The sequence below is a fragment of the Bactrocera neohumeralis genome, chromosome 5 (genome assembly GCF_024586455.1).
Source record: "Bactrocera neohumeralis isolate Rockhampton chromosome 5, APGP_CSIRO_Bneo_wtdbg2-racon-allhic-juicebox.fasta_v2, whole genome shotgun sequence".
NCBI classification, from domain to species: Eukaryota; Metazoa; Arthropoda; class Insecta; order Diptera; family Tephritidae; genus Bactrocera; species Bactrocera neohumeralis.
In genome coordinates, this window is record NC_065922.1 from 32,480,326 (window position 1) to 32,505,725 (window position 25,400).

At 36.9% G+C, this 25,400-nt stretch overlaps 2 protein-coding genes across 2 annotated transcripts in view; one reads left to right on the plus strand and one right to left on the minus strand.

Moving 5' to 3' along the window:
- LOC126759524 (integrin beta-PS-like) overlaps positions 1-25,400 on the plus strand; it is a 201,272-nt gene that overhangs the window by 83,050 nt on the left and 92,822 nt on the right. The gene's annotated exons all lie outside the window — the stretch shown is intronic.
- Positions 15,045-15,830, minus strand: LOC126758382 (tigger transposable element-derived protein 1-like). Its single transcript, XM_050472638.1, has one exon. It carries the CDS (start codon positions 15,828-15,830, stop codon positions 15,045-15,047), a length of 786 nt encoding a protein of 261 aa, XP_050328595.1.

Genomic DNA, 25,400 nt, shown 5'->3' on the forward strand with positions numbered 1-25,400 from the left:
GATTTATTTTGAAAAATGTTGGATCCACATGATCCTGTGCAACTCCCAGGAGGGTATCCGTAAAAAAAAAACTAAACAAGAAAAAATGTTGACTTCGATTGGATCGAAGCTAGAATACGCTCCACAAGCAAAAAAAAAGTTTCCATACCAGAATTTTATTTTGTTGGCCAGACGATATGCTATAGTGGTATGTTCTCAACAATTTCTTCGGATATTGTGAGTTTGCTTTGAATAAAATTTCATTAGAGATTTCGTCATGATATCTTGTCAATTAAAAAAGTTTTCCATACAAGCACTCGATTCCGATCTTTCAGTTTGTATGACAGCTAACGGGTTTTTTCAATAAGAGCGCTTTTTTAAATACAACCAAAACCGTTTGGGATATCAATGAAACTCTTTATTCCTGTGAAAGTACATTCGATGCCATTATATATGGAACTCGTTTTTTTTGCATAGCACGCTTGCAGAAATCTGGATGCTGAACCCCATTTTCCACGGGTTTCAAGCATAAATGGGCTGATACTGCTACAATTTCACGTTCAATATTCGTACGAAGTTCATCAATCGTCGCTGGCTTGTTGGCATATATCATAGATTTGACGTAGCCCCACACATGAAGGAGTCTTACGGCGTCAAATCGCAAGACCGATGCGGCCAATTGACTGGGCATTTCGTGAGATAACACGTTCATCAAGCTTGGTTTTCAATAAATCGATTTTTACATTCGTTGTGTGGTTTGTGGCGTCGTTCTGTTGGCACCAAATCCATATCATACAATTCGGGCCAAAAATACTCGGTTATCATTGAGCGGTAACGATTCCCGTTCACAGCAACGTGCTGGTCTTGGTCATCACGGAAAAAGTACGGTCCAATGACACCTCCGGCTCATAAACCGCACCAAACCGTAATGTTTTCGGGATGCAATAGTGACACATGGAGTACGTGCGGATTGCTGCCTGACCAATAATGTATATATTGCTTATTTAGGGGGTATTCTGGTTTAGAAATTCGAAAAAATCGATTTTTTTGCATATTTTCATAGTATAACCCTTCAAGAAAATGTCCCTAAGAGGATTTTTCGAAATTAAAATTATTTTCCGAGTTACAGCTCGTTTTGTGACTCCGACTCCGACTGCGCGCGACTAGTTCTCAAACTTTAAACTCGTTTTTCTCATAACTACTTTTCTAGAAACGGTGTGCATGATATCTCAAGTTCTACTCAACCGATTCACATGCAATTTTACACAGAGATTTCTTATATCGGGTGATTTTTTTGAGGTTAGGATTTTCATGCATTAGTATTTGACAGATCACGTGGGATTTCAGACATGGTGTCAAAGAGAAAGATGCTCAGTATGCTTTGACATTTCATCATGAATAGACTTACTAACGAGCAACGCTTGCAAATCATTGAATTTTATTACCAAAATCAGTGTTCGGTTCGAAATGTGTTTTTATCGACAAATTTTGTTCAGCGATGAGGCTCATTTCTGGTTGAATGGCTACGTAAATAAGCAAAATTGCCGCATTTGGGGTGAAGAGCAACCAGAAGCCGTTCAAGAACTGCCCATGCATCCCGAAAAATGCACTGTTTGGTGTGGTTTGTACGCTGGTGAAATCATTGGACCGTATTTTTCAAAGATGCTGTTGGACGCAACGTTACGGTGAATGGCGATCGCTATCGTTCGATGCTAACAAACTTTTTGTTGCCAAAAATGGAAGAACTGAACTTGGTTGACATGTGGTTTCAACAAGATGGCGCTACATGCCACACAGCTCGCGATTCTATGGCCATTTTGAGGGAAAACTTCGGAGAACAATTCATCTCAAGAAATGGACCCGTAAGTTGGCCACCAAGATCATGCGATTTAACGCCTTTAGACTATTTTTTGTGGGGCTACGGCAAGTCTAAAGTCTACAGAAATAAGCCAGCAACTATTCCAGCTTTGGAAGACAACATTTCCGAAGAAATTCGGGCTATTCCGGCCGAAATGCTCGAAAAAGTTGCCCAAAATTGGACTTTCCGAATGGACCACCTAAGACGCAGCCGCGGTCAACATTTAAATGAAATTATCTTCAAAAAGTAAATGTCATGAACCAATCTAACGTTTCAAATAAAGAACCGATGAGATTTTGCAAATTTTATGCGTTTTTTTTTTTAAAAAAGTTATCAAGCTCTTAAAAAATCACCCGATAGATGATTCGCTGCCAATGGCCAAACATATAGCCAAACCTTCCTGACCGTTAGTCCTGACTGGCCACCGTTTACGCTGGCTCGCCGTGTTTCAATTACAACCATTTTCACTTGACGTTGTCTGTGGTGAACCACTTTTCATCACCAGTTCGCTACAGAGATATGTACGTCGATTTTATTGCGATTCAGTAGCGACTCACAGATGGAAATTTGTTCAATGAGATTTGTTTTTCGTCAACTCGCTTGACAAACATAGATAGAGCTTCCTTTTGTATCCAGTCTTATTTAAAAGCTTCCAAATGTTTATTAGTAATGTTTTGCTGCGGTTTCCATTAATATGTATATTGATATTTTCCACAGTTTGACCTTCCAGAGCATGGTGCATATTTGAAATTACAATTACCAGACCGGAATTGCGCGTTATTCACATTTTGAGCTGCCTGGCTTTAGTTTTCGCTTTTATCGAAGAAAAATTGTAAAATATGACATTGTATTTTCTTTAGGCTGGCCGAGGTTCTATTATATATTGGAAAAATAATAATTTTCTACAAGACCTTATACTTACATTAAATAAACCGCCAATTCGGTGATAAGTTCTTCTCTATTTCGTATTTCTATCTGCTTTAGAATGAGGTCGCCACATCCTACTTTTCTTCAGATGATTATTGAATATATTCAGAGCTGGATGCTCATAATAATGAACACAGAGTTTGTGGTCTCATCAAACTTGATCAGATCAGTAGCCATGTATAATATGTGCTAACGTAAGCTCGGATTGTAGTCTTTGAAAATAAGTTAAAGGACAAAATCGGCGTCACTCAAGATCCTTTTTAAATATGTTTAACGGAATAAGTTACTGTCTTATGCTATGTAGACTGGTTTTCGAAATAAAAGTGCTGGTTTTGTGATAATGCAGTGTTATGGTTACCAATCTCTGGTTTGTTTAAAGTTGTGCCCTTGTAAAAAGGCTCTTCAACTTAGAAGATAAGAAAAGTTCAACGTTTTTGGTGCTCATTTCACCACGTCTAAGCTTATCATATCAATTTTTGATGATTGATTTTCCTGGGACAGTGTCCGGAAACTCATCCTCAGCCCAAATTTTTGCTTCAACTGTATTTTTTCCTTTCTAAAAGCAATATTTTATCAACACGCGAAATTACTTTTTATAAATTTTTTCATAATAACAAAAGTTGCTTCACTCACAATGATATAATTCACAAACTAATGATCCGCAAGCTGTCAAAGGTTAGGGCTAACTAAAAATCTTATGGATTTGATTCTAGTAGTGTCATCTATGTGTTAGGCCGGGGACTTTTCAATTGCTCTAGTACCCTCATAGTATATATCTATCAAAAAGTTTATTGATAACTTTCCCCTGATATATGCTTTTTGATTAGTACCTTTCAAAAATTATATAAAGTGATCGTGCAAGAACTGAAGCCGAACGATCTGCCACAACGTCGAATTTTCAGTGAATGGGCCCTAGAAAAGTTGGCAGAAAATCCGCTTTTTTATCGACAAATTTTGTTCAGCGATGAGGCTCATTTCTGGTTGAATGGCTACGTAAATAAGCAAAATTGCCACATTTGGGGTGAAGAGCAACCAGAAGCCGTTCAAGAACTGCCCATGCATCCCGAAAAATGCACTGTTTGGTGTGGTTTGTACGCTGGTGGAATCATTGGACCGTATTTTTTCAAAGATGCTGTTGGACGCAACGTTACGGTGAATGGCGATCGCTATCGTTCGATGCTAACAAACTTTTTGTTGCCAAAAATGGAAGAACTGAACTTGGTTGACATGTGGTTTCAACAAGATGGCGCTACATGCCACACAGCTCGCGATTCTATGGCCATTTTGAGGGAAAACTTCGGAGAACAATTCATCTCAAGAAATGGACCCGTAAGTTGGCCACCAAGATCATGCGATTTAACGCCTTTAGACTATTTTTTGTGGGGCTACGTCAAGTCTAAAGTCTACAGAAATAAGCCAGCAACTATTCCAGCTTTGGAAGACAACATTTCCGAAGAAATTCGGGCTATTCCGGCCGAAATGCTCGGAAAAGTTGCCCAAAATTGGACTTTCCGAATGGACCACCTAAGACGCAGCCGCGGTCAACATTTAAATGAAATTATCTTCAAAAAGTAAATGTCATGAACCAATCTAACGTTTCAAATAAAGAACCGATGAGATTTTGCAAATTTTATGCGTTTTTTTTTTAAAAAAGTTATCAAGCTCTTAAAAAATCACCCGATACATTATAGTATCGCACTGCGAAGAGCTTTTGAAAGAATTTTTTTTTATTTTTAAAAAATTCCGAACCACAAAAAACAGGGAAAATACGAAACTTTTTTTTCAAACCTCCACCATTTTGTAAAATTTTTTTTTTTTTCAAAAACATTTCGTAGTGCGATAACTACACTTTTACTCTTCACGGATTTCGTATAAATTTTCATTTTAGGTCACGGAAAGGATTTATGTCCTGCACACCAGGACAAGCCATACTTTCATCAGTCTCTACTTCGCCAACCTGTAGTTTTTAAATTTAATTTTTTTTTCTTATATTATTTATGTTTTGTATTCTTAGAATATCAATTAAAAGCATGTAAAAAATGGATAATCCAAATAATTCTTGATTTTTTTTTATCGCGTCTAAAAAAAATACCTAAAATTCGGGCTTCTAAACCAGAATACGCCCTTAACGAAGCCATTCAGCCAGAAATCAGCCACATCGCTGAAGTTGATTTTTCGATGCAAATCTAGATTATGTTCAAGTTGTTGCTCAGCCAAATTCACGAACATACGAGTACGACGTTTATGGTGTTCAAGCGGCTTCAGTTCTTGCATCACGGAGAAGCCCAACGCTTGAGAACGACGTGTGAGAGACTGATTTGGGTCTTCCTCAATTGATGCGCTAGCGGCAGCAATATTCTCGACACTACGGGCACTTCTTTGTCTCACTGGCACGGGAACATTTTGTACTGTGGCCTGTGGATTAAAATTTTTCCACTAGACGCTCAATTGTTGATCTGACAGGACGATTATGACAGCCATGAATTGGATGTAGCGCTCTTAAAGCTGAGGCCACTGACTTAGAGTTTCAGTAGTAAATTTTAATAATTTGAACTAGTTTTTAGATCGTATGTCTTTTCATGATAAAATGGCAAACCTTACTGAAGAGAAATGTCAAAAGAAGCGGGAAAAATATGGCGTTGTTTGCTGTCGCTATCGATCTACTTTTGCAGCGTTTCTATTAAAAAACACGTTACATTCAAAATTTTTTCATTAGCAAAAAAAAACGCAATTTTTTTTTAAATTTACAACTGCACAATACTACATAAGCATAGTTTTAAACATAAATAATAAATAGTGGTATTTAAATAAAAACTAATCAAAATCGCTGGAATAATTTATGAAATATCTTGTTTTTGACTAAATACTCACGCATGCATATTTCATAAAATACAAGACACAATCAATCTGACACTCGCCGGTGCATGCAGGTATTTACAATGTAAACGCTTCACTTTGTGAATGTATTGAAAAACTTGTTGATTTAATTTTGCTTTTTAATAAAATGCATCAACTTAAGCCGACAAAGCTGACAATGAATATGCAAAATTCAAAATGCCAAATACAAAATAGTACATGACACCGAACAACGGTAAATGTTAAATGCAATTGCAGAACAGAACAGAGTTTGCAAGCGATTATTTACTGCGCGCACTAAAACGACAAGCGCTCAGACAGTTACAATTGTGTAAACACATAAATAAAATGAACTCTGCTCGACGAAGAGCGACGAATATTTGAGTGCGATTCCCTGAGCTTTTTGCGCTGCGCTTTTTTCACATTTTATGGCATTTTTTGTGCTTTTTGTCGACGAGAAATTGTCGACAGAAGTTGCGCAATAAAAATGTAACAAAAAAATTGTGGGGAAGCAAAAAAAAGTGCGACGACACGAGCATCGACAGTTGTAGCAAACGCTGGGCTTTGAGGGCGCGCAGGCAGCGGAGAAGGGGGTGTGTGGGCATTCGAATGATCGATGACAATTGCCGAGGCTGGTTGGCAGTTGCTGTTGCTGCTCTTGTTGTTGCGGCAGCTGGTTTTATGCCACATTCTCATGTATTTATGTGCGTCGGTACGCCGGGGCGTATGAGTATTATTTGTACGTTCATTTACTTTTAAATGCTTTCAGGGGCAATTTATTTTATTACACCGTTGATCTTTTACTTATTGGCATTTAGGGTGTGCACACCCACCTGTGCGAACATTGTTGTTGTTGTTGTTCATATCAGTGTATGGATGTGTGTGTGTGTGTGGTTGTGTGCGCTTGAAGTGTAAATAAAAAATTCACAATCGATTGTTGGCTACAAAATAGCCAACTGTTAACTGTTGATATGCGTATTTGTTTGAGTGCCGCTATACGATTTGCTCGCTTTAATATTTGCTACCTTTGCTAAAAAAATATACATAGAATCGTTACACAAGTGTTTTTGGTTTTAAAAACATCATGCTATTGTTGTTTTTATTTTCTTTGGTTGTACGTTTTTTATTTGCTGTTTTAGGCTGTTTGCTATTCGAAAATTTATAGCCATGCGTTTCTATTTTGTGGATCAGTGGTTTTGCACATGCATTTCTATTACGTTTTGCACGTTTGAAATAAAATTTCAGCTTTAACGGCGATTGTTCTGTATTATTTAATTAAATGATTTTGCTTAAAAAACTTCAGCTTTCAGAAATGACCTAACTTGGACAATATATTCTGGGAGAAAGAAAATGGAACCGAAAATCTTTATTGTGGGCTTTATTAAATATATTGGGTAGTCGAAAAAGTCTTTTCGTATTTCTAATCAAGCTTCAAATTATTATTTTTTATACTTATAATGAACTTTAATGAACCAAGTCGTACCATTTTGGTCGACCACTTTTTGCCATTTTTCCGCTAGAGACATTATTCCATCAGTGTAAAACTTTTCTGGTTTCTTGGCGAGAAACTGCGACAAAGAATTTTCACAGGCTTCTCTTGAAGCCAACTGATGGTAGTTCGATGGTGCAAGGACAGGGCTATATGGTGGATGCATCAAAATTTCTCAGCCAAGCTCTCCTAGTTTTTGCCGAAACATCGAAGATGTGTGTGGTCTAGCGTTGTCCTGATGAAAAACGAATCCCTTTCTGTTGCTTAGTTCTGGCCGGTTTTTTCGATTGCCAGCTTCAATCTCATCAGTGTTTGACAGTAAAATGTAGAATCAATCGTTCAACCAGGTTGGAGCAGCTCATAGTGGATGATTCCTTTCCAATCCCACCAAACACTCAGCATAACCTTTCGAGGCGTCAATCCTGGCTTTGCGATCATTTGTTGAGCTTCACCACGCTTGGACCATGATCTTTTTCACACATTATTGTCGTATTTGATCCACTTTTCGTCTTCTGTTACCATTCGCTTCAGAAATGGTTCGATTTCATTTCGTTTCAGCAAAGAATCCCAGATGTTAATTCGGCTCATTAAAATTTTCACAGACAATTTATGTGGTACCCAAACATCGAGCTTACTTTTGTAGTCAGCCTCTTTTAAATGGTTTAAAACTGCTTGATGATGAATGTTAAGTTTCTAAGCGATGTCATGGCTGCTTATGTGACTGTCCCGGTCAATCTTTTCCATAACTTCATTGACTTTTTCAACGATAGGTCAGAACGGAAGCGAGCGAACCATGGTTGTGCTACACGAACCCGAATTTCAAAATATAGCGAATTTCTTTATTATTTTCACTCTTTTTCTAACAGCCGTAACTTTTTTCAACTTCCCCGATTTATTTTTTATTTATTTGGCTTAAATCTTTACAACTTTAATAACTCTGACGCTAAATACATAAATGACTCCATATTGGACTATTTTATCTTGCTTATTTGTGGTGTAAATGGGGTGTGGCAGATGCTCTGGGAATCCAGTGACAGTTGAGCTACCATACTCAATCCTTACTCCTGCGTCCACATCGAATAGCCCGCGGAACTCGAACAACTTTGAGTGAGATACGGTAACCAACCCCTGTGGATCTCAGGGTCATAGCTAAGAGAGAGAGAGCCGGCAGTGGGACCCACCACGTAAAAAAATGTAATTCCAAGAAAAGGAACACGAAAGCCTCGGAATTTGACATCCCCAAACGTTAACAACTACAGCAAACTTACAAAGGAACACGATTTATGGATATGCACTTATAATGTCTGGACCCTCTATACGGAAGATGCGGCTATTCAGCTGGTGAAATTCCTCGAAAATACAAAGCCGACATTACGTTACTTCAGAAGATCCGATGTATGGGACATGGCTGCACTAAGTGTGGAGCGTGTGACGTCCACTATAGCTGTCATGAGGCGGTGCACAAATTTGGTGTAGTATTTATGTTGGTCGGAGACTTCGTCACCTTGTCCGATATGAGGAAGGATAGCCACAATCCGCATCAAGGATGAATTTCATCACATCAACACGGGCCGACAGAAAGGACGGCAATAGCAAAGTACAATCCTACGAACGCTTATGAGAAATGTCCTCGCCAAGATGTTCAGATCGTGCTCGGCGACTGCATCGCCAAGATGGGCAAAGAAGGCATCTTTGGATCGGCGGTTGGAAATTTTTTTCACGACAAAAGTTCCGGCAAGGGAAAGAGGCTAGTTGATTTCGTCGCGGCGCGTAACAAGGTAGTTTGTAGCACCAGGTTACTGCATCATAAAACTACCTGGCTGTTCACTGATCAAAACATGTGCAATCAAATGGATCATCTTGTGATAGGGGGACGCTTCCAGTGTACTAGATCTTTCCGAGGTACTAACATCGACTCAGATCACTATTTTTTGCAGCCTCAGTGCAGCGAAAAACGTACGTCAGACAGCGCATTAAGGGGTTATATACAGTTAGGAAAAAAATGGCATTTCTCAAGAATTTTTTCTAAGGAAACTATTTGGTTTATTGATTTGAAACTTGGCAGGTATATTATGACAACCTTAAACTATATTCACATGCCAAAAATAATTATCGAGAACGTTGATATTGCCAATTTTGCAGAGGTCCGCAAAAAAAAGCCTCTTGCGGTGAGCACGATATCTGTGGACTGGATCATCTGACATAAAAAAAACCAAATAAATTGCATTAATGTAATAAATAATCTAGTGATCGATCTAAGGAATTAGCAAAAAAAGATTATTTGACAAAATGGCGGCTACTCAAAACAAACTCTACTACAAAAAATTGGGGTCTTTATTTGCTTATAAAAATAAGAATGATGTGGGGATTCCATTTCCCGCTCTCTTCAAACCCCTACAGAGAAAAACGCTGCGTACAAAGTCACCCTGCATCCGATTGTGACGAGAGCTGTGAAAAAACAAGGAGGGAAGTGAGACATCTTTTCAACAAAAGGAAGAGGGAGGCAAAAGGACCACATGAAGAGTTTGAGTAGCCGGTTAGCAGTAGTTCGGCCCAAAAATGCTATCAGAAGTTAAGGCAGCAAACAAATGGTTTCAAGTCCGGTGCCGGCTTATGTAGGCAGGAAAGGAAACCTGATAATAGACGCATAGAGCACACTCGAAATGTGGAAGGAATACCTTTCGAAGCAGCTAAATGACGGAAGCAGTGCTACGACGGTCGAAGAAGAACCCGCACCAGCAATTTACCGCGACAACATTGTCGTCCCGCCACTAGACCGAAACGAGGTGAAAATAGCTCTAAGGCGGCGAGAACAACAAAGCCCCAGGGCGGATGGATTACTTGCTAAGCTGTTTAAAGCCGGTTCCAGCTGCTAAGCATGATTTGGTCAGATGAGTACATGTGCAATAATTGGAATACGGGTGAACCTTGCCCTATCCACAAGAGGGAGATACCACAGACTGCGCTAACTAACGCGGAATGAGTATTTTTAATATCGCAGATAAGGTTCTTTCGAACGTATTATGCGAAAGATTCAGTCTAGAAAAATCCACTTCTTTTTGTCTTGTGGTGACCGAGAGCAAGACAAAATACCTGTAGGTCACATACAAAGATTCCTCGCGTCTTGTGAACTACGTCACTGCTGGCAGTTATAAATTTGAAACAGTTAAGGAATTTGTTTATCTCGGAACCAGCATAAATTTCACCAATAATCTGAACCTGGAGATCAAGCGCAGAATAACTTTTGCCAACAGTTGCTACTTTGAGATCGGTAGGCAATTAAGAAGCAGATCCCCCTCTCGATGAACAAAAATTACGCTCTATAAGTCTCTTCTTACTTCTGTCCTATTCTGATGATGACCCGAGATAAGAAAGCACTTGGAACATTAGAGAAAGCTGTTCTTCGCAAGATCTTTGGAGCCGTCTGCCTGAGCGATAAGTAGCGAAAAAGATGGATCCAGGAACTGAATGAGCTATACGGTGACAACGATATAGTTAAGCGCATAAAAATTCAACGAATGCGGTGGTTATTGCCATGTCGTTCACATAGAGGATGATACTCCAGCGAAAAGCTACTTCGACTCGAGACCAATGGGTGGATCACGGAAACAAGCCACGCGTCCAATGGGAGGACCAAGTGCATAGCGACCTGTCTGCACTTGGGATATGCAACTGGCGTGAACTCGCAAAGGATAGAAGCAACTGGCGAGGTTTCGTGTTCAAAAAAAAAAAAACAGCAGAAGATTGCCACATGTTGTAGTTACTTTATTCTATAAATAATATACTTATAGGCATAAATTTAACATTTTAAACAAACTTTTGATGGATATTGATATCGAAAATATTTTGGAGAAGGGTTGCTATCAGCGTTGAATAAAAAATCGTTAAAAAATGGATGAAAAATTGCAATTCAATTTTGGAATTTGAATTTTACTTGAAAATCCGAATTAGGAAATGGAAATTTAATTATAAATCCCAAAGTAAAAATATTAAAAGGTCGTAAAAAATATTTTTAACTCAAGAGTTGGAAAAAAAATATTTTTCAATGTAAGAGTTATATGACGAAGGTAGAACATGATAAAGGCGTGTTGAATTTTAAGATTTTTTGAATTTTTTTTCTTCTAAATTTATGGAAGCTGACAGTCAGAGAATTTCTAAGATCTAGTCACTTCTACGGTTTGGGATACTTGGGATGAATGTTTTCTTTTATTTTTAATCCGGTTGAGATTGAAATATTATGGTCTACCTAGCACCTGTAGTTCTGTATCGCAGTTAGCTGAAAAATACTTTCAGTGCTGCAATAAACAAGAAATTAAATTCACTGACGTTCTTCACAGCACCTTTGTGCACAATTTTTGCTAAATTTTGATGTTTTGTAAACTGAATATTTAATGAACTTTAAGAATTACTCAGTTTCCATGTACTTTTATAGACTGAGAAATGTGTGTGCCTTAATTTTTAGCACACTGAATCGCACAGACAAAAGTTTCCCCCAGAGATGGTCCACTAGTGTACGTGGCCTCACACATACACACACAGAAGCATGTCTGAAAATTAGTCTAACGGTGTGCTATAATTGCTCACACTAGACGAAATAATTTCACCAAACAAAAATAAAAAAGAACACAACAACAACAACAACAAGTGTGCAACTTCGAAAGTAACAGCAACAATTTTGTAAATTGCACAACTGCTGCGCAGCGCTGCCCGCTCGGCTCAACAATGGCAATGCGCTGTCATTTATAGACCATACACGGCTGCTGGCCGCCAACTGATAGCCGTTTCGAGTGCAACTCTGGGCCATTTTAGCCTAATTTAACCGCATGTAAACATAACCATGACATTTAGCCTTGTGTTAACATGCCACAGCAATTGCGCGCACATACACACTCACACTTATACATGCATATGTATTTTGTTGTACATGTGTTGTTGGCTATAAAAACACAGCTGAACATACCAGCCGACACGAATCGAGCGCAAAAAGATAGCGAAACTTCCGCACCGAACAGCTGGACTTTTTAATGTAGTTGCTTTTTTGCGAGTGTATGTGTGTGTGTTTGCCAGCGCACATTTGTGTATTGCACACAGTTGAATGCATAAAAGTGTCTGCTATGCTGTGGCTGTGCCTTTGCGATTACAGTTGCACACACATACACACATTTCTGCGCGTATTTGCTTCCGCTTTATGTGCCGCACTTCCGCTTTGCCGCTGTTCCTCTTTTTCCCCCTCCCTCTCTTTCTTTCTCTTTAGGCCGCTGGTCGATACAACAGCCGCCTTACCGAAAAACGCATTCAGACCAGGTCAGACGGCGGCCATGTTAACGCTTTATCCACTTATACATTTATATACTTCCACAGAAACCGTTACCCATGCCAATCTGTTAATATCTGCACTTCAAACATACTTAAATACATTTGTATATGTAGTATTTGCCTCTACATTTACATATGTGTGTGTGTGTGTACAGTTATCGCTGCTAAATGTTCAGTTACATTTTTTGTATGTCCTGCCTTCGTTGCCATTGCTGCCATATTGTCAGCAATTACACACACACACATATTTATACATTTCTGCATACAGACAATTGTTTGATATTTTTTGTTGTTGCAAAATTGTTGCAAAAATGTGTATAGTCTGCAAAATTGCGAAACACTAAAAGAAATTAAATTTTAATTAGATTTTGCGAAATGGCATTGCACTGCACGGCGCTGCAATTTAATTCGGTGTTGCCAGCGCTAGGAAAGTAAGCGGCGCTGAAGGTGTGTGGATGTTGTAGTATTGTGGATTAAGGAAAGGCGTTGTCATAACGGTTTAGAATTATTTTTATTTGTATTTTCTTTTGAATGCTCTCAATATGCAAAGTGTTCAGCTGGTTGCTTATAAATATAGTTTTTTTACAAATAACCGTTATAATATTAACTTTCACTTTTTCAAAGAAACACGTCATGCGTTTTCTACTTTGATTTTTCTCATTTTTTTTTCTTCATTACATACCATCTGATCAAAATTGACTCGGACTGTTGAAAAAACTAAATTTTCTCCTAATCCAATGTAAATATTTATTAACGCTTTCAAAATATGTAAGCTTCTGAACCAATATAAAACCAATGTTTAATCCAATTTTTCATGCATTTGTTATAAGGCTCGGCTCGGATGGCTTCAGTGTTTTTTGCGGTTTTGGCTTATTTTTGGCACGCAATTCGCTAGATTGTTACACATTTCGTCACCAGTAATAATTTGTTTGATTAATGCAGGGTCCTTTGCTACGTTGTCAAGCATATCTTTTGCGACCTCTACTCGAGGTCGTGTTTGCAAAAGGTTCATGTCTTTTAGTACGGGTCAGTCATTGACACGCTTCATACCCAATACATTAACTAAAACTAATTCCTCTGATATCTCTCGGACGACGATTTTAAAGCACGGTTTCTTTAATCATCATTCACATATTAGCAAAGGCGGATGGAAAACTCGCATATGCCACAATTTCAAAGACCTCACGGAGAGCTTTATGCCACTTAAATACTTGTGGTCGTGATAAAGTTTTCGACGTTTCCGCAGCCGCGATTCCATTGGAAGAACACAGTTTGAAGCCATGCGTTGTTCAATTCTTCTTCAAACAAATACCTGCCAAACACACTCAAATTGACATATGGAGATCAAACTTCACTTCTTTGACTCTTTAGGCGAATATAAAAAAGTTGTACCAATTTAAGAAAAAAAATTATCAACTCGGTTTGCTGAAATTTCATTGGACGGGGCAAATTTGATTAGAAGTATCAGTAAATCCATTGTAAAGCCATTGTTCACCGACAAAAATGGAAATATGAAAATTTTGCAACTGCATACAAGTCTGGCAGTTTTAGGGCCTTAAAGATGTTAACTATACTTTTTGGTAGTCACCCTAACCCTCACCTCGACGATTTCTTGTTCCTAACTTATTATATAAAGCGGTCCACACCACAATTTGAGCCAAATCGGAACATAAGTCAATAAGACTTAACTATTTCGCCTCAGCGCCACCTAGCGTTGCAATTTTTTCAAAAGTTGATTTATAACTATATTCTATAAATAAAATATTAACCAAATTAAATTAACGATGAAATTATTGAACTAATATTTCACCGCTTATAGCTTAAACTTCACCTTAATATTCTGCAAGTTTTATTTTTGACCTGAAAATTTCAGCAATATTAGTTCAGAGCTTTCGCATTTCATAGGTTGCATATAAACACAAACACAACACAACCATGATAAGGTTAAGCTTTCAGTTCGCTGGATTTAGAGAGATGACAACCCTTGCATAATACATTTAAATATTTTTTACAATAACCAAGATCTCTTTCAGCGTAAATCTTTCTTGTATACAAAGTGCTGCTATCTGTTGATCTTGATTTTGAAATATCTCCATTTGAAAGTCGGAAAATCAGAGTCAGTTCCTGTTCTGCTGAATTTTACTCATGGCTACATACCCGTATTGTTAACAAAAGTTAGATAATACATAACCATGACTTCTGGGCGACAATTTAAGCAATTAAGCACGTTGGTGGCTGTGTGACTTTTCCCAATATATTATGAATTATTTTTATTAAACTGATTTGGTTTTTGAAGCATTTTCAATCTAAAGCACTTTTTAGAAATTCTATATACACTGGGGCCCCGGTTTGCGTCGTTAATGGGACCGTAGAGACGCGACGCAAAACGAAACGACGCAAAACGAAACGACGCAAATCGAAGCACATTTCCCCATATACTTACTGCAAAATATTTTTAATTTGTTCCTGAGTTAAAAAAATGAAACTTTTTAAGAAGGCATTCACATAGCATACAAAACATTTATTTTAATCTATATATATGTATATATCTATAAAAACAAACTCACATTTTTAAAGCAAAACAGCAATTTAAAAAAGAAATGCGATGAAATTAAAACCTTAGTCGTCCATAATTTCTTCGGGCTGAGTTACATTTTTGCATAAAAATGCGTCCAAAGTTTGTTGTATAAAAATTGCTTTTTTCTCCATGTAAACATTTTTGTAGCATTGCATGGCGTCGGAAAGAGATTGACTTGCCTTGGCACTACGATTTTCATCGGGATCATTGTTGCAAAAAATTTCAATCGCCTGTTCTACCAGTTCCATCGCTTTTGCAATTTGCGCAGTTGTTAGCTTTTTTGGTTCTGTTTGGATAACGGTCGGATCAGTTTCATCATCCAACGTATGTTCAGTACCAAAAGTTAATAACATTTCGTTTGTGAGCTCTTCATCCTGTAAGTTTAACAGTTCGTTGATATCCTCAATCCCCATTCCTTCAATATTATTTTCCCTAGCCAGATTAGCAATTTCTTCCCGAACAGTTGGTATATCGTTAATCGGAACATTGTTTTTAAGCAAGCACTCTGGCCATATATTTCCCCAACTTCCATTCATACAAGTCACTTTAACTTCTTTCCATGCAAAACCAATATTTTCGACAGCCATCTTGATATTGTAATCCTTCCAAAACTGCGGTATGGTTAATTTATCTGCTTTATCAGTTGCTTCTATAAGTTGAGAAAATGTTCGCCGTAGATAGTAAGACTTAAAGTTGGATATTACGCCTTGATCCATCGGCTGTATGATAGAGGTGGTGTTAGGAAGCATAAAAGCAATTTTTATATTTTCAGAAATATCATCTGAATATATGGGATGTCCTGGAGCATTGTCCATCAGTAACAGCATTTTAAAATCAATCTTTTGAGAGCAACGATAATCTTTCAGTTCGGGAACAGCGCAATTTTTAATCCAATCTGTAAATAGCGTGGCAGTCATCAATGCTTTCTTATTAGGGCTCTTGGATTCTCAGACTGGTAAATAAGAAATGGCTTGAATTTAAAATCCCCTTCTGCGTTTCCACCTAGAAGAAGGGTAAGTCGATCTTTACAGGCTTTATACCCAGGAGCAGATTTTTCGGCCTTGGAAATGTAGGTTTTTTTAGGCAACCGCTTCCAATACAAGCCAGTTTCATCGACATTCAAGACCTGCTTGCGAGAATATCCCCCTTCTTTGACAATAGCTTGTAGTTCAAGCTTAAATTTTTCCGCAGCTGGCTTATCAGCGCTAGCCGATTCTCCTTTTAGAGAGATATTATGCAAATTTGCCCTAGATTTAAAGCGTTGGAACCAACCGTTACTTGCTTCAAATTTTTCGGAACTTCCACTGCTTGTTGATGGAGTATCATTCTGTAGATCATGAAAGATGCTGATGGCTTTATTTTAAATAATCATTTTGCTCAGGGGCACTTTTCTTTGGTTTTCATTTTCAATCCAAACCGACAGAAGAGCTTCCATTTTAATCAACAGCGGACTTCTTACTTTGACTTGTTGTGACTGTAGCGAGGTAGCAGTTTTTGCAAATTTTGTGATTTGGTCAGCATCTCGGTTGCAAATTGTCCTTACAGTAGACGAAGCTAAGTTAAGATATTTTGCGATGTCAATGGCTTTTCCACCCGATTTAAAACGTTTTAGTATGTCTACTTTCAATTCGACACTGATTTGTTTGCGCTTTTGACTCATTTTTTCGCATGATTAATAGCCAACTGAAACCGCAACTGCGACGGAAATTCTCTGCCAAAATTCATATTTCTATGTGCAGTACTTGCATATATGCCGATAATTGGGAATCCCCTTTTTTACGGAAAAATTGTTTTCTGTAACTGAATATGTATGTATATACATATGTACATTGCTGCATACGTAGGCAATCAAACGACCGAAACTGAAATTAACGACGCAAATTGAAAACATTGTACAATACATATGTATGTATGTACTAGAGGTCTCTAGTATGTACATACATATTTTGCGACGCAAATCGAAACGACGCAAATCGGGTCGACGAAAACCGGGGCCCCAGTGTAGAAGATTTTATCTTTAATAGGGGAACGAACAAAAATTCGGATTGTGGCGATTGGCTCACCTACAGCATCAGTAGGCAAGAAAGAAAAAATTTCCTTTCAATACTTGCCACGGGGGTAATATACTAAGCTTGGACGTGGTGAAATGAGCACCGTAGACGGTGAAGGCAATGGGGGCCCAAAATAGGTTATTACCGACAAAAACATCAAAAATCACACAAAATAATAATGAATGTAGGTGACCTATACTCGACGTCGTATTTTCAAAAGATACAGGTCTTTTAGTACGAGTCTGATCTACGCTTAATACCCAAAACATTAACCAAAATGTATTGAGTCGATTCATAAGAGATGTTGAGATCCTCTGCTATCTCACAAATGCCAACAGGACAATTTTCATGTACTGTTTCTATAACTTTTTCGAGTAAGTTAATAAGTTTTCGACTGGCTTTGGGCCACTAAAATACTTGTGTACGAAATAAAGTAGACTCCCGAACCACTTTTGTAATATAGGAAATAGTCGCTAGCGGTCAGATCTGGAGAATATGGTGAATGGAGCCCAATTCATGGATCTTTGCTATTGTTTTCACGGAATTGTGACACTGTGAATTATCTTTATGAAACAACACTTTCTCTTTTTTTCAAATGCGGTCTTTTTTGACAGATTTCGTCCTTCAAACGGTCTAATAATGCTAAATAATAGTGGCTGTTGATGGTCCTTCATTTTTTAAGGTAGTCAATAAAAATTGTTCCATGCGCATCTCAAAATATAACGCCATTATCTTGTCAGCCGATTGCTACGTTTTTCCACGCTTTGTACTCTCGCGCTCACCCACTTTGCACAGTGCTCTCTCATACCCAAATATTAGATGTTATTACTACTAAGTCTTCAAGAGACCTTTGAATAGGCGAATCGAACGTACAACTGTATAAATGAGATGAAAGGGCATTACAAAAGGGAGGTAGAATAATGCTCAAATAAGAAATGGGCTTTGAACCTTAATAATAACAATAAATAGCAAGAAGTACCAACGTGTATAAAAAGTTTAAGTAATAATTACGGTAAAAAATAGAAATCCAATATCTTCTGAGCTGTTTTTTTTGCAGACTTCTCCATACAAGTATAATTATTTCAATATCGTTTTTTATTTCTTCACTTTCGTATATAATTACAATTTAATTGTGTGAAGCTCCATAAAAAAATAGTAAGCGCTTTAAAAAGCGAGAAAAGTATGAAAATCAGCAATTTTGTTAATTTCTAAATTTCCTGTCACCTTAAGTTTTCAACTTCTTCAGGCAGCTATAAGAAATACTCCAGTAGTGAAAAAGTGTAAAAAGTGGTAGAGAAGAAACCACAGCTTAAGATAAACACTTGCTACTCAAGGCAATGCAAAGCGGTTGTTAACCACAAAAAGACTTTCAAGTGACTCAAAGTGAGCGTGCGAAGTGCACGAAAAGTTCACAGGAAATAATCCGGCGAAGGACACAACGACACGCAGCGGAAAGGAACTGGAAAATGCTCGCCGGCGGTGAAGAAAAAAGAAATACAAAAATAAATAAAACAACAAGCAGAAGTACCGAAGAAGTGCAAGAATTTTGTAAAACGGAAGCAAATAAGAGTTAAAAAAAGTTCTTCTAAAATTCGAAGAACGCGACAGTAGTGAAGCCAGTATGAATGTCCCTGTTGAGCAGTCGCAACAGGAATGCAGGTGCGATACAAGCCGGCATTACACAACGGTTGCGTATTTAACTGCGAATGCATTTTAAAAGCGTGAGTTTATATAGATAAAGGGTGAGCTTTTTAGAGAGGTAGCTGTCAAACCAGCTGTCAAAGTGTGTTTCATATCCGGTGTCAAAACAAAAAGAGTCATTTTATTTAATAAATAAACGAAAATAACATATTTTTACGGTATTTATGATCAGGGATTTTTTCTGAAAGTTTTCCGATTCAATTGATCCCATAGTCGGTCTTTAGGAGGACCTTCGAAAAAAGGTGTCGGGCGATGCGAAAGAGTTTTCTGTCAGATATTTTTTCAGGCGGCTAATGTCAGTTCCGTCTAAGTCTCCTGGTTCGTCGAAAGTTACATTGCAGAAACGTTTCAACATCTGTCTTGCAAAAGCTGGAGAAGAAAGGCCCTGAATGTTTCCCCTTTCACCCTCCTCCGTACAACTGGCGTCCGACAAGATTTTTTTAGCCTTACTGCATGATTTCCTCCTGGACAATGTCCAGTAAGAACCCCTGCGATTGCGCCAAAATAAAGTTTGTTAAGAGCAAGTCGTTTAGTGGATCTCTTGCGTACTACCCTAAGCCAAAAGAAAATGGAAGTCGCACAGGAGCGGGTCGTCGATCAACGCCTGCTAGACGCACGCGAGATCAATGAGTTCAGTATTAGAACGCAACATGCCTAAGGAATTCCAACTCGTTTCCATTCCAATGAGAGCCCTACCTTTGGCTTTTCAGTCTTTTGGCTTGGACGGAACGTCCTTTTTGCGGATCGCTCCCAGCTTGGCTCCGGGTTATAGTATACCTTCCTAACTTTGACTATGTCGTCTTTATAAACATATACCGATTCTTCGCTGTCGCTTACAATCAAGTTCCAACTCTTTCCCATTCCGATGAGAGCGAGGCAAGGGTTCCCACTCTGACTAGCTTATCGGCTTTGCAGTTACCAATAATTCCACTATGACCGGGAACCCAAACGACTCTGATTATAAGGTAGTTTGATAATATTTCTAGTGAAGAGAGAGACTCCTTAACTAATAGCAGGCGCTACTACTTGAAAAAGACTACAGTGGCCTCATAGCCTGAAGCTTAGATTGGCTTCTTACAGAGAAGTTCCCCTCTTCGCTTCGACCCATCCAAGAAAAAGCTCAACGCGCTTCTTCTCCAACGACTTTTCCCCATCCACATATTACACTCAGTTAAACAAATTTACCTTCATATCTCCGGAACTATTTCCCGGAGATAAAATTTGTAAATTTTTAAAACAAACACCCTTTATATGTACCGGCTTGTTTTCAGGTGTGGGTAGAGGTAAAATGGTACAATGCATACTGTGGAATACTCTAAATAGAATTTATTTTCCAAAAGCCGCAACGCATTAACCTTCATTCTTTAAAAATATATATCTACAGACTCACATACAACCACACATACACACAAAGACGGTGAAGTTAAAAAGTGTTAGACCAAACTTTGAACTGCTTAAAGCATTATGCATGAAATCAAGGCAAAATCTTTTTGCTTCTTTGTAAAAGTTTCGTTGCGCGTTTTGCTGTTAAATTCATACTTGAAGCAGTTGCATAGAGACACATACATACACACGCATACTTACATATTTACAAGTGTCTTGCTTGCAACTAAAGCGAGAACATGACAGCAAAGGTAAAGTGCATACGCCTTCCGGTATATCATTATTACATATACATACATATTCATACATATGTAGATATATAAGTATATAGTTACGTCATCTAGTACATAAACAAAGTTAAAGTTCAAGTAGCACTATATATAAATATACACACATACATAGAAAGTGCAGTAGTTAGCTGCTGTTTATGCGCCTCTACTTACCTCCTTGCAGATTAGTATGTGTGTGTGCCTTAGGTGTATGTGTTTGTTGCACTGCTTGTCCACTGGCTTCTGTGACTTCTTGCTTGCTAACGCCAGCAGCTTGAAACTTATTTCAAATCCAAAGCTCATACTCGGTAATTCAGGCGTTTGTTAAAAGCGACTGTTAAAGGTGAAGGTGAAAGTTGTTCTAACAAATGCATTAAATATACATATAAACAGATATATGTATATATATAAGTGCATTTGCTAAGGATTACAGCTAACAACATTGCATGAAATTTAATTTCAAGCGTAAATTGGCTTAATATTATAGTTTAATTGCTTAAATGCTGTGGAGTTGTGTGGGAATTGCTGAGGATTTCCTGCTGGCAAATTAAGCAATTTAAAGAGTTAGTTGTTGGGATAACAAATTCAATTAAAAAATCGTGTCAAAAGAAATTTAAACTCAGAAAATTCAGTGACATGGACTTTAAGAATAAATGAAAAGATTTTTTTTGTATTACTGTTTCGTTTGACGTAGGATAAACTGAAAGTCGAAATAATCAGTTTTTTATAGTCAAATTGATGGTTGATTTTTATTAGAGAAATGCTGGATTAAAGCCAATTGTGAAACCAAGTTTAGGTATAGAAATATACTAAGTATTTACATTTTAAATTCTCCAAAATTTTTTTTAACGGAGCCCATAAAAAACAAAAAGTATTGAGAATAGTTTTTTTATGTTGAAAATGATATCTTGATAGTAACAGCATCGCCAAGTTTTTAGGGCAGTCGTTTACACTGCAAACAAGCTACGCATAACATTTTTTATTTCATTCATTAATTCTTAAAATTGGACTAAAAACACAATGCAAACTCTACCTTTGACGCGTACTTGAATTCACCACTTCCAGTGCAACGTAGTATTGTAGATTTTCACTTCAGAGCCTTGAACCAAGTATCAAAGCCGGAGAAGTATCTTCAGTTGTTTCCAAAACTATGTTAAAAAAAGAATTACACAGTCATTGTTCGACGAAATCGTGCATGGATTGCAATCAAATTTCGAGACTTACCTAGCCTTATTCTGATATTTTACTTAGCGTGAGCAAAAGTTATACTATAATCATCTTTTAATAAACATTTAAACACAACCGAAGCTGACAAATTTGTTATATTGTGAAAACCTTCAACCAAGGACAAAGGACCTAAAACAACTCTATTCATATCAGCGCTAATTCAATAATATAATTTTTTAATTAAAAAAAAAATGTATGCACTTCATTTCATTAAAATATCATGAATTCTGATCAAAACGGTTTAGAGTCAGCTGGAAAATCGAAAATCATTAATGGCCGAGAACGGCCTGGGCTTGTTGAGTTAACTTTGACATTGCTCAGGTATACTCTACAACATATTTATATGCAATTATAAAGGGGTTTTCCAATAGAGATGATATGAGTTCTAAATAACGTTTCGGTAATTTTTAATATGTCATGATCTGAATATTTTTTCCATTGCATTCAGTAATGTTTACAATTTTACAATATACAACATGGAGAGATATATGGAAGAACAACATTTACAAAATATTAAATTTTATTATTAAAATAATCGGTCTCCAATAGAAACTTTTCATGCGTTTTTGCCATTTTATGGTCGTAATAATCGTCCCCCTGTTCTTGCTCTATTCGTCGAGTGTTGAATATTTCAAGCGTACATTTTCTTTACATAATGCTCAAAACAAAAAGACAAAGCACAGCTCGAAGTAATGAAAATATTACTTCCGTTCAGGCAAGCCTTGCTGAAGACCGCAATTTGTCGATTTTAAGACGTTCTCAAGAACTGTAACTGTCTCAAACCACAACTTGACGGATTTTTTGAAAGGATTTGAGCTTGCATCCGTATAAATTGGTTCTCGTTCGAAAACTGAAGCCATTGGATTAGCGTACAGGTCGAGAATTTGAGGATTTCGCCTTGGAATAACTTTAAAACTATAACGATTTTTGTAAGAAAATCATCTTCTCGGATGAGGCTCACTGTCATTCTGGTGTTGCATGTATATATAATATTATACCATCAGTTATATACGACATAAACTCAACCGGACGTTTGAAAAAATATAGTTTGAAACCAATCTCAAATTTGAATATCTTATTTAGATAAAAAAAAGTAAGTTATCAAAGTGAAATATAAATCAGCGAAGTGAATAAAATTTAAAAGTTTATATTTTTCAAACGAAATATTGTTTTTTTATTGAGACCATATTTCAAAGTATCAAATTAAAGTAATTTTAAAACAAAAGAGAAGTTCACTGCTTTTATAAAAGGAAAACATACACACATACAGTAAATTGCAGGTAGAAAAAATAAGTTATCAAATTTTTTAATATCCACAATGTCCATAATTACGTCTGGCTAATTCACCCAATCGTTATTTCATGAAGTTGGCAAGCTCCAAACACTTATTTTGAGCAAATTTATTCCAAATATTATAGATGCAGTTCTTCAAATCAATCAGGTTTTAGGGTTTCTCCTCAGTTATACGCATTTTAAGGATTGCCCAAGATTTTTCAATAGGTGATAAGTCAGGGCTTTGAGGAAGCCATTTCAATACACTCATATTCATTTTGTAGATGTTCTCTGATGATTTTTGCAGTATGAATAGGCTCGTTGTCCTGATATCCGGCCCAATTAGTCGGTGACCCTCCGGGATGGCGTGCTCCTTTAAAATATTTAAATAAACTGCAGCAGTAACTTTTCCTTCCAGGATTACAATATTGCCAGGGCCATTCGCAGATAAGCATCCCCAAACCATTAAACCCTTTTCCACTGACTTAACTGTGGGTAGAGTGCACTTGTATAATAGTTCTTGTTCGGGTGAGCACCAAACGTAAACTATACAGTGGGAATAACGAAGACAAATCATGGATTCATCAGTCCACAGCACTTTATGTCAAAAATTTTAAGATTATAATATGTGCTCTTTATAAAATGCTTGTCGTTTTTTTTATTGGCCTCATTTAGGTAGAGTAATTTTCTTGCAATGCCTCTGTAAATATTGGTTTGATGCAATCTGTTACGGACAGTGTGCACTGAGGGAGCATTCATGCCTTCTTTTATAAGCTGTGCGCGAATTTTTGAAACTGATTTGAAGGGATCAGAATTGGAAATATCCAAAACTCGTTTATAAACTCTCCCGTTGTTATTTTCGGGCGCCTTTGCTTCTTCTTCCTGATGACCATCTTTATGCAAATTCATTATGGTTGAACATTCCTCATTCGTTAATTGTTTAAAATTCACCATTTTCAGATTTTTTTAATATTCAGTAAAAAAATCGCCTTAATATTTCAAAAAAATTAAATTAAAAAAAAACGAAAACGTTACCAATTCAATTTCAAAATTTATAAAATAAACAATTCTTGCACGTTTAATGCTTTTGTGTAATTTATTTTCAAGTTTTAATATGAAAAACACTAATTACTGCCCTTGATAACTTACTTTTTCCACGTTTTGTCACTGAGCGTTTCTATAGAAGGCCACGAAAATTTCTTACCAGATAAGGGGTTGCCACTAAAATCATCAATTGCGGTACTTTGACAACGGTACTTTCCGAACATATACAAAAAAAATTATGTTCAATTAAGCGAAAAAGTATGGAGCGTTTCAAACAGCGCTGGCTGTTTTGATAACTTATTTTTTCTACCTACTGTATGGGTGATAGGAGTAGTATTGACCCGATTTTTATCTATTTTTGGCAATATTGTGAACAGAAATAGATGCTTTCTGAGTTTCACTAAGGTACCTAACATTTTGACCAACATATAAAGAGTAAAGTCAGCTGGATATTTAGAAATCCATATATTAGTTATATGGGGACTAGGACAAGTACGTTATTCATTTTAAGCACAAAGTTGCAACGTTATTAAAAAAACATTTTCTCAATTTAGTTAAAATATGTCATAAATTGCCCGAAATATGCGGAATAAAAATAACCAAAATCTTTAAATTATACTTTTATGTGCTAAGGAAAGTTTTGCCTCTATTTAACACACTTTTGACAAACTTTTAGACCGGTATTTTTTATTCAAAATTAGCAATAGGCACGGGCGTCACATATTTGGTATTTTGTGGGTTTGGGGATTTTTGGTCAGATTTTAATATTTTTTTTTATTAGTATGTGGAAAGTCGTATCACTATATGTATATTCATGGGTGACGCTTTTATTTACGGAGTTATAGCACTTTTAGCAGTTTTTAACATAACCATTATATGGGGAGTGGGCGTAAGCCGATTCCAACTATTTTACACTTTCAGTAGAGGGGCTGAAAATACTTTTTCTGAGATTTTTCCTATTGTTTCAGAATAAAAAGTACGTGTCCACATATTTGCCTCAAAGAACACAAAAATAATGTTTTGTACGAAAACGAACAAAGAATGAAAATTTTCAATGATTTGATAGAATAATAAGAAGTAGTTTTTTGGTACAAAATTTGCACCATTCTACCTAAAGAAGCCACTAAGGTAAGCACCATTTAATATTGCAAAATTTATTATAATTTTATGATTTGTTTGATTTGGGTATTAGTCATTACTTCTCCATACACCTGTTTATTCTTTTTCATGGTATCAGTCTAGTTTTAGGGATAAGCGCGAAGCTTTGTATTTTGGGAATACCAAAAAATTATGGTAATGAATTATGGAAAAAAATATGATTCTCGAGTGACTTTGGTTTAAAGTTTGTTAGTACAACGTTGCCTTACGCCATTTCCCAGTTTTATGTTATCGCCACAGATAAGGAAGTGTGACATAATTAATTTAATGAAATACTTAGGATTGCGAGCCT